Source organism: Cuculus canorus, chromosome 30 (genome assembly GCF_017976375.1).
Source record: "Cuculus canorus isolate bCucCan1 chromosome 30, bCucCan1.pri, whole genome shotgun sequence".
Lineage (NCBI taxonomy): Eukaryota > Metazoa > Chordata > Aves > Cuculiformes > Cuculidae > Cuculus > Cuculus canorus.
The window spans coordinates 838,281-848,075 of NC_071430.1; the positions used below are offsets into that span (position 1 = coordinate 838,281).

Sequence of the window (9,795 nt, forward strand, 5' to 3'; positions counted from 1 at the left end):
CATTGTTCTGCACCCAAGGGTGCTGAGGGACCCTTGTCCTGCACCCAGGGGTGCTGAGGGACCCATGCTCTGCCCCCAAGGGTGCTGAGGGACCCATGTTCTGCACCCAAGGGTGCTGAGGGACCCTTGTTCTGCTCCCGAGGGTGCTGAGGGACCCTTGTCCTGCACCCAAGGGTGCTGAGGGACCCACGTTCTGCGCCCAAGGGTGCTGAGGGACCCATGTTCTGCATCCAGGGGTGCTGAGGGACCCTTGTCCTGCACCCAAGGGTGCTGAGGGACCCACGTTCTGCACCCAAGGGTGCTGAGAGACCCGTGTTCTGCGCCCAAGGGGGCTGAGGGACCCTTGTTCTGCGCCCAAGGGTGCTGAGGGACCCATGTTCTGCGCCCAAGAGTGCTGAGGGACCCACGTTCTGCGCCCAAGGGTGCTGAGGGACCCATGTTCTGCACCCAAGGGTGCTGAGGGACCCATGCTCTGTGCCCAAGGGTGCTGAGGGACCCACGTTCTGCGCCCAAGGGTGCTGAGGGACCCATGCTCTGTGCCCAAGGGTGCTGAGGGACCCACGTTCTGCACCCAAGGGTGCTGAGGGACCCATGTTCTGCACCCAAGGGTGCTGAGGGACCCACGTTCTGCACCCAAGGGTGCTGAGGGACCCATGTTCTGCACCCATGGGTGCTGAGGAACCCACGTTCTGCCCCCAAGGGTGCTGAGGAACCCATGTTCTGCACCCATGGGTGTCCGTCCCCCGCCCGGGAAGGTCCCCGGTGTCCCCAAGGCTCGGCCGCATCGGGGACAGGCGCGGAGCCGCCGGTGCCACCGGTGCCGTCCCCTGGGTGCCATCAGCGATGTCCCCGCGGCGCCGCTGGCACGGGGACAGCTGGTGACAATGGCTCTCCATCTCTCCTCCCTCTTCCCTTTCTCTGCTGTCCCTTCTTTTGTCCCTTTGTCCCCTCACCCCGCCTGGCCTGTCCTGCCTTGTCCCTTTGTCCCCATCCGTGTCCCCGTGGCCCTGCCACCGTGTCCCATGTCCCCTCCTCCCTTTCTTATTCCTCTCTGTCCTTGTCCCCTGTCCCCTTGACTCCATCCTCGTCCCTTCATTCCGTGTCCCCTCGTCCCATCACATTCCCGTGTCCCTGTTCCTTTGTCCCCAACTCCTTGTCCCCATCCCTTTTGTGCCCTGTCCCCTTGTCCTTGTCCCCTTGTCCTTGTCCCCTTGTCCTGTGTCCCCACCCTTATCCCCTCACCCCGTCACCTGTCATGTTCCTGTGTCCCTTGTCCCCTTCTCTGTCCCCGTCCCCTTGCCCATCGCATTCCAATGTCCCTTGTCCCCTCCTCTGTCCCTCTCTCCTTGTCCCCTTTGTCCCTCTGTCCTTGTCCCCATCCCTTTGTCCCATCACCCGCTGTGTTCCCATTCTCTGTCCCCCTCGTCCCATCGTCCGTTGTGTCCCATCTCCCCGTTGTCCCATTGTGTCCCCATGTCCCCATGTCCCCGTGTCCCATCACATTCTCATGTCCCCTGTCTCCTCCTCTGTCCCTCTTCTCTTGTTCTCATGTCCCCTTGTCCCCATCCTCTTGTCCCATCACCCACCACATTCCATGTCCTTTGTCCCCTTCTCTGTCCCCCTCATCCCATCGTCCGTTGTGTCCCCTTGTCCCCATCACCCATCACGTTCCCGTGTCCCTTATCCCCTTTCCCGTCCCTCTCAATCTGTTCTCGTGTCCCCATGTCCCATCACCCTCCATGCTCCCATGTCCCCTTCTCTGTCCCCTTCTCCTTGTCCTGTCACCCATCATGTCCCCTTCCCTTTGTCCCTTCTCCCATCACCTTTGTGTCCTTCTCTGTCCTCTTGTCCCCATCCCTTTTGTCCCATCACCCGCCATGCTCCCATGTCCTTTGTCCCCTTCTGTCCCCTTCTCCTTGTCCTGTCACCCATTGTGTTTCCACGTCCCTTGTCCCCTTTCCTGTCCCACTCCCTTTGTCCCCTTGTCCCCATGTCCCCGTCCTCTCATCCCATCACCTTTCTGTGTCCCTTATCTCCTCTGTCCCCATGTCCCCATCCCCTTCTCCCATCACCTTTCTGTGTCCCTTATCTCCTCTGTCCCCATGTCCCCGTCCCCTTCTCCCATCACCTCTCTGTGTCCCTTATCTCCTCTGTCCCCATGTCCCCGTCCTCTCGTCCCATCACCTTTCTGTGTCCCTTATCTCCTCTGTCCCCATGTCCCCATCCCCTTGTCCCATCACATTCCCATGTCCCCTTGTCCCATCACCCTCCATGCTCCCATGTCCCTTGTCCCCTTCTCCTTGTCCTGTCACCCATCGTGTCCCCTTCCCTTTGTCCCTTCTCCCATCACCTTTGTGTCCCATGTCCCCTTCTCTGTCCTCTTGTCCCCATCCCTTTTGTCCCATCACTCGCCATGTCCCTTGTCCCCTTCCCTGTCCCCCTCTCCTCGCCCCGCCACCCGTCGTGTCCCCACCCCGGTGTCCCCTGTCCCCGCAGATCCGGCTGCTGCGGGGGCCGTTGGCCTTCGGGGCGGTGGGACTGGGGACGCGCCTTGGGGACGAGGACTCGCTGGGCTCCTCCGATGAGGAGCTGCCACCCTTCGCCCTGACCCACGGGGACATCGGGGACCTCGGGGACATGGGGGACAGCAGCGACAGCGAGACCGAGGGGGCACCCACGGCACCGTGACCCTCGGGGACAATGGGGGACAGCGGTGACAGCGACACCGAGGGGGCACCCACGGCATCGTGACCCTCGGGGACCTCGGGGACAATGGGGGACAGCGGTGACAGCGACACCGAGGGGGCACCCACGGCACCGTGACCCTCGGGGACAATGGGGGACAGCGGTGACAGTGAGACCGAGGGGGCACCCACGGCACCGTGACCCGCGGGGACCTCGGGGACAATGGGGGACAGCGGTGACAGCGACACCAAGGGGGCACCCACGGCACCGTGACCCTCGGGGACAATGGGGGACAGCAGTGACAGCGACACCAAGGGGGCACCCACGGCACCGTGACCCTCGGGGACAATGGGGGACAGCAGTGACAGCGACACCAAGGGGGCACCCACGGCACCGTGACCCTCGGGGGCCTTGGGGACAATGGGGGACAGCGGTGACAGCGAAGACCGAGGGGGCACCCACGGCACTGTGACCCTCGGGGACAATGGGGGACAATGGGGGACAGCAGTGACAGCGAAGACCGAGGGGACATTGGGGACTTGCTGGCCCTGTGGCACCCTGAGGGTACCCAAGGGACACTGAGGGTGACATTGGGGACACTGAGGGACACCCAGGGGACATTGGAGGACACTAAGAGACACTGAGGGACACCCAGGGCAGGATCCGGCCATGGGGGGGCGAGGTCTTCAACCCGAGAGATCCCAACACTGCTGGATCCGGGAGATCCCAGCACCGCTGGATCCTGGAATCCGGAGATCCCGGCACCGAGAGATCCTGGCACCGCTGGATCCTGGAATCAGGAGATCCCGGACCCGAGAGATCCCGGCACCGCTGGATCCCGGAATCCGGAGATCCCGGCACCGTTGGATCCTGGAATCCAGAGATCCCGGCACCGAGAGATCCCGGCACCGCTGGATCCTGGAATCCGGAGATCCCGGCACCGTTGGATCCTGGAATCAGGAGATCCCAGCACCGCTGGATCCTGGAATCGGGAGATCCTGGCACCGAGAGATCCCGGCACCACCGAATCCTGGAATCAGGAGATCCCGGCACTGAGAGATCCTGGCACCACTGGATCCCTTCATGGATACATCTGGAAGCTCCCAGCACTACTGGGTCCCCAAATGGTCGGATCCTGGGTCCGAGAGAGCCCGGCACCACTGGATCCTGGAATCGGGAGATCCTGGACCCGAGAGATCCCGGCCCCCCTAGCTCCCTGCACGGCCGGATCCTGGATCCAAGAGATCCCTGAACAGCTGGAGCCAGGAGATCCTGGCACAGCTGGATCTCTTCCCGGCCAGATCCCAGACCTGAGAGATCCCAGCACTGATGGATCCTGGATCTGAGAGATCCCAGCACAGCTGGATCCCGAGCACAGCTGGATCCTGCACACGGAGGATCCCTAGGATGTGATAGAACCCCCTGGGACACGGATGGATCCCGGGCACAGCTGGATCCCGGGTCCTGGATCCCAAGCACAGCTGGATCCCGGGTCCTGGATCCCGGGCACAGCTGGATCCCAAGTTGTGGCCCCATCCTGGGCACAGCTGGATCCCGAGTCCTGGATCCCAGGCACAGCTGGATCCTGGGTCGTGGCCCCATCCCGGCCACAGCTGGATCCCGGCCCCTGGATCCCAGGCACAGCTGGATCCTGAGCACAGCTGGATCCCGGGTTGTGGCCCCATCCCAGGCACAGCTGGATCCTGGATCCCGAGCACAGCTGGATCCCGGGCACAGCTGGATCCTGAGCACAGCTGGATCCCAGGTCCTGGATCCCATGCACAGCTGGATCCCGGGCACAGCTGGATCCCGGGCACAGCTGGATCCCGGCCCCTGGATCCCAGGCACAGCTGGATCCCGAGCACAGCTGGATCCGGGCACAGCTGGATCCGAGCACAGCTGGATCCGGGCACAGCTGGATCCCGGGTGGTGGCCCCCTCCTCGCTGTTTGTACAGAGAATACAGAGCAATGGACCCAAAGCGCCTGCGATTCCCCCCAAAAATCCGCCGCGATCCCCGAATCCCTGAGATCGGCCGCAAAAACCACCCCTTTGGACCCCCAAAACCCCGGGAATTCACCCCAAAATCCTGGAGCTCCAAATCCCCGGGAATTCACTCTGACAAAATCTGCTGCGGCTCCAAAATTGGCCCCAAAATGTTCCTCCCGGACCCCCAAACCCCCGGAATTCACCCCAAAACTCACCCCCCCCCCCCCCGGGACCCCAATAACCACAGGGGGGGGTCGGTAACGCCTTTATTTGGGGGGGGGCTCGGCGGGAGGCGCCTTCGGGGCGGAGCTTCTGAGCTGGGGGAACTGGGAGAGACTGGTGTCCTCCCAGTGCTCCCAGTTACCCCCCCGTCCCACCTCCCAGTGCTCCCAGTATCCCTTTTCAGTGCCCTCCCAGTATACCCAGTGCCCCCCAGTATCACCAGTTACCCCTCATTGAGTTCCCAGTGCTCCCAGTATCCCTTTTCAGTGCCCTCCCAGTATACCCAGTGCCCCCCAGTATCACCAGTTACCCCTCTTTGAGTTCCCAGTGCTCCCAGTATCCCTTTTCAGTGCCCTCCCAGTATACCCAGTGCCCCCCAGTATCACCAGTTACCCCTCATTGAGTTCTCAGTGCTCCCTTCACCTCCCAGTACTGCCCAGTGCTCCCAGTATCCCTTTCCAGTACCCTCCCAGTATACCCAGTTGCCCCTCATTGAGTTCCCAGTGCTCCCCTCACCTCCCAGTACTGCCCAGTGCTCCCAGTATCCCTTTCCAGTGCCCTCCCAGTATCACCAGTTACCCCTCATTGAGTTCCCAGTGCTCCCAGTATCCTTTTCCAGTGCCCTCCCAGTATACCCAGTGCCCCCCAGTATATCCAGTGCCCCCCAGTATCACCAGTTGCCCCCCCCGACCTCTGAGTACCCCCCCCAGGTGCTCCCAGCATCCTCCCAGTGCTCCCAGTATCCCCCAGTTCCGCCCCCCCCATACCTGTCCCCCTCCGGGTTGGGGGGCAGCGCTGGAGCTGGGGGGACCCGGGGGGGGGGCGGGGGGCTGGGGGCAAAAAGGGGGGGCAGTAATGGGGGGGGGGGGCAACAAAGGGGGGGTCATTGGGGGGGCAGCAATGAGGGGGGGGATGTTGGGGGGCAACAAGGAGGGGGGGGTGGGATTGGGGGGGAGATTTGGGGGGGCAGCAATGGAAGGGGGGGGGCATGGGGGGGGGTCCAGTCGGGATTGGGGGGGGGGGGCATGAGAGGGGCCGAGGGGAAGACTTTGTGGGGGGGGGGGGCAGTAATTGGGGGGGGGGCTGAGAGAGATTGGGGCGCCTGGGGGGGGGGGGGTGTCCCCAATAGTGGGGTTCGGGGGGGGGGGGGTTATGGGGGGGTCACTGAAGGTTATTGGGGGGGCACTGGGGGGGGCACTGGGGCATTATGGGGGGGCTGGGGGGGGGGTGGGGGGGTACTGGGGGGGTACTGGGGCGTCACTGGGGTGGGGGGGTTACTTGGGGGGGTCACTGGGTTGGGGGGTGTTTCTAGGGGGGTCATGGGGGATTACTGGGGGGTCACTGGGGTGGGGGGGTCATGGGGGATTACTGGGGGGTCACTGGGGTGGGGGGATGTTTCTGGGGGTGTCATGGGGGGTTCCCGGGGGGTCACTGGGGTGGGGGGGGGTTACTGGGGGGGTCATGGTGGGGTTTTCTGGGGGGTCACTGGGGTGGGGGTGTTTCTGGGGTGTCATGGGGGGTTACTGGGGGGTCATGGGGGGTTTCTGGGGGGTCACTGGGGTGGGGGGGTTGCTGGGGGGGTCATGGGCGGTTACTGGGGGGGTCATGGGGGGGTTACTTGGGGGGTCACTGGGTTGGGGGGTGTTTCTGGGGGGGTCATGGGGGGTTCCCGGGGGGTCACTGGGGTGGGGGGGTTACAGGGGGGTCATGGGGGGGTACTGGGGAGGTCACAGGGGTGGGGGGGTTACTGGAGGTCATGGGGGGTTTCTGGGGGGTCACTGGGGTGGGGGGGTTACTTGGGGGGGTCACTGGGTTGGGGGGTGTTTCTGGGGGGGTCATGGGGGGGGGTTCTGGGGGGTCACTGGGGTGGGGGGGTTACAGGGGGGTCCCGGGGGGGTCCCCTCACCTGTGCGCCCATGGACGATCCAGAGCCCCCCCGCCAGCGCCGCCCCCACCACGAAGGCCCCAAAGGCGATGGCGGCCACAGCCCCGGGGGGGACCGGGGGGGCTGGGGGGGGGGGGGGGGGGGGGGCAGCGTCAGGGACACCCCTTCAGCCCCCCAAAAACTCACACACCCCCCACCCCCCCGCCAGGGCGAACACAGCTTTCAGGACACCCCCCCCCCCAGCCCCCCCCAAACCTCGACCCCCCCCAAAACCTCCCTCCCTGGGGGGGTCCCCAACTTCCAAGACCCCCCCCAACCCGAGGGGGACCCAGCCCCCCCCCCCAGCCCCCCAAAACCTCCCTCCCTGGGGGGGTCCCCAGCTTCCAAGACACCCCCCCCACAACCTTCCCCCCCCAATTCGAGGGGGACCCCCCCAAAACCTCCCTCCCTGGGGGGGTCCCCAACTTCCAAGACCCCCCCCCCAACCCGAGGGGGACCCGGCCCCACCCCAGCCCCCCAAAACCTCCCTCCCTGGGGGGGTCCCCGGCTTCCAAGACACCCCCCCCCCCAACCTTCCCCCCCCAACTCGAGGGGGACACCGCCCCCCCAAAATTCCCACCCTGGGGTTCCCCAACTTCCAGGATCCCCCCAAAACCTCTTTCCCCCCCCCACAGCCCCCCCAAACCGAGCTCTCACCCGGGGAGGGGCTCCGGGCTGGCGGGGGGGGCGGGGGGGGGCGGCGGAAAACGGGGGGGGGCGGGATCGGCACTGGGGGGGCACCTGGGGGGGGGGTACAAAGTGAGGGGGGGCAGAGGAGGGGCAATTGGGGGTACAAAGTGAGGGGGGGCAGAGGAGGGGCAATTGGGGGTACAAAGTGGGGGGGGGGGCAGAGGAGGGGCAATTGGGGGTACAAAGTGGGGGGGGGCAGAGGAGGGGGCAATTGGGAGCGGGGGGGGGGTTGGACGCCGATTTGGGGGTTCCTGGGGGTGCGGTTTTGGGGAGGGGTTCTGAGGGGGGCGTGGAATCCACTTTTGGGGGTCCCGGGGGGGAAATTGGGGGTCTCTGAGGTTTCTGGGGTTGGGGGGTCCCGGTTTGGGGGTCCCCAGGTTGGGGGTCACTGAGGAAGATGGGAGGGACCCCAGTCTGGGGGTCCCGGGGGGGTCCTCGGTTTGGGGGTGCCGGGGGGGGTGTCCCGGTTTGGGGGTTCCTGGGGGTCCCGGGGTATTCTTGGGGGTCTCGAGGGTCCCGGTTTAGGGGTCCGGGGGTGTCCCTGGGGGTCTCGAGGGTTCCGTTTTGGGGGTACGGGGGGGGGTCGCGGTTTGGGGGTGCCGGGGGGGGTCACGGTTTGGGGGTGCTGCGGGGGTCCCGGTTTGAGGGTTCCTGGGGGTGTCCTTAGGGGTCTCGAGGGTCCCAGTTTGGGGTGCCGGGGGGGTCCCGGTTTGGGGGTTCCTGGGGGTGCCGGGGTGTCCTTAGGGGTCTCGAGGGTCCCAGTTTGGGGGTACAGGGGGGGTGTCCCGGTTTGGGGGTGCGAGGGGGGGTGTGTCCCGGTTTGGGGGTGCGAGGGGGGGTGTCCCGGTTTGGGGGTGCCGGGGGGGGTCACGGTTTGGGGGTGCCGGGGGGGTCCCGGTTTGGGGGTTCCTGGGGGTCCCGGGGTGTCCTTAGGGGTCTCGAGGGTCCCAGTTTGGGGGTACAGGGGGGGTGTCCCGGTTTGGGGGTGCGAGGGGGGGGGTGTCCCGGTTTGGGGGTGCCGGGGGGGGTCCCGGTTTGGGGGTTCCTGGGGGTGCCGGGGTGTCCTTAGGGGTCTCGAGGGTCCCAGTTTGGGGGTACGGGGGGGTGTCGCGGTTTGGGGGTGCGAGGGGGGGTGTGTCCCGGTTTGGGGGTGCCGGGGGGGGGGGGTCACGGTTTGGGGGTGCTGCGGGGGTCCCGGTTTGGGGGTTCCTGGGGGTGTCCTTAGGGGTCTCGAGGGTTCCAGTTTGGGGTGCCGGGGGGGTCCCGGTTTGAGGGTTCCTGGGGGTGCCGGGGTGTCCTTAGGGGTCTCGAGGGTCCCAGTTTGGGGGTACAGGGGGGGTGTCCCGGTTTGGGGGTGCGGGGGGGGGGTCCCGGTTTGGGGGTGCCGGGGGGGGGTCCCGGTTTGGGGGTGCCGGACCTGGGGCGGCGGTGCGGGGGGGTCCCAGTGTCACCACGATGGGGCGGGAAACGGTGCGGAGCGATCGGTACCGGGGGGGGCGCCGGGGGGGGCGCCGGGGGGGGGACCCCGGAGCCAGAGCCCCCCCCGCGGGAGCAGCGCTCGGGGCGGCACTGGGGGGGGGGGGCAGAGCTTCAGCCCGGCCAGTGCCCCCCAGTACCGACCAGTACCCAAACTGGGAATGGGGGAACGGTCCCAGTGCGTCCCAGTGCCCCCCAGTACCGACCAGTACCCAAACTGGGAATGGGGGAACGGTCCCAGTGCCCCCCAGTGCCCAAACTGGGAATGGGGGAACGGTCCCAGTGCCGCCCAGTGCCCCCCAGTACCCAAACTGGGAATGGGGGAACGGTCCCAGTGCCCCCCAGTGCCCCCCAGTACCCAAACTGGGAATGGGGGAACGGTCCCAGTGCGTCCCAGTGCCCCCCAGTACCCAAACTGGGAATAGGGGAACGGCCCCAGTGCCCCCCAGTGCCCCCCAGTGCCCAAACTGGGAATGGGGGAACGGTCCCAGTGCCCCCCAGTGCCCCCCAGTGCCCAAACTGGGAATGGGGGAACGGCCCCAGTGCCCCCAGTGCCTCCCAGTGCCCAAACTGGGAATGGGGGAACGGTCCCAGTGCGTCCCAGTGCACCCCAGTGCCCCCCAGTGCCCTCCAGAACCCAAACTGGGAATGGGGGAACGGTCCCAGTGCCCCCAGTGCCCCCCAGTGCCCAAACTGGGAATAGCCCCCCCCATTGCCCCCCCAGTACCGGTGTGTGTCCCCCCCGCAGAGCCGCAGCCCCCCCCATGCCCCCCTATGCCCCCCCCTTGCCCCCCTCATGCCCAAACCATG

General features: G+C 66.4%; 2 protein-coding genes across 9 annotated transcripts in view; both read left to right on the forward strand.

Annotated features, from left to right (window-relative positions):
- The window catches only part of EVI5L (ecotropic viral integration site 5 like), a 28,325-nt gene extending 24,848 nt beyond the window's left edge, over window positions 1-3,477 (forward strand). For 6 of the 8 annotated variants that reach the window (XM_054051890.1, XM_054051897.1, XM_054051895.1 and 3 more), the window contains one exon: window positions 2,497-3,477. In XM_054051890.1, the coding sequence (XP_053907865.1) occupies window positions 2,497-2,688 (192 nt within the window). In that variant the 3' untranslated portion in view covers window positions 2,689-3,477. The remainder of the gene's footprint in view (window positions 1-2,496) is intronic. The other 2 variants (XM_054051891.1, XM_054051900.1) reach the window with 2 other exon arrangements.
- Window positions 3,478-8,964: 5,487 nt separating this feature from the next.
- Window positions 8,965-9,795, forward strand: part of LOC128849520 (adhesion G protein-coupled receptor L1-like) — a 10,987-nt gene continuing 10,156 nt past the window's right edge. Inside the window, exon 1 of the mRNA XM_054051739.1 lies at window positions 8,965-8,993. Coding sequence (XP_053907714.1) covers window positions 8,965-8,993 — 29 coding nt within the window. The remainder of the gene's footprint in view (window positions 8,994-9,795) is intronic.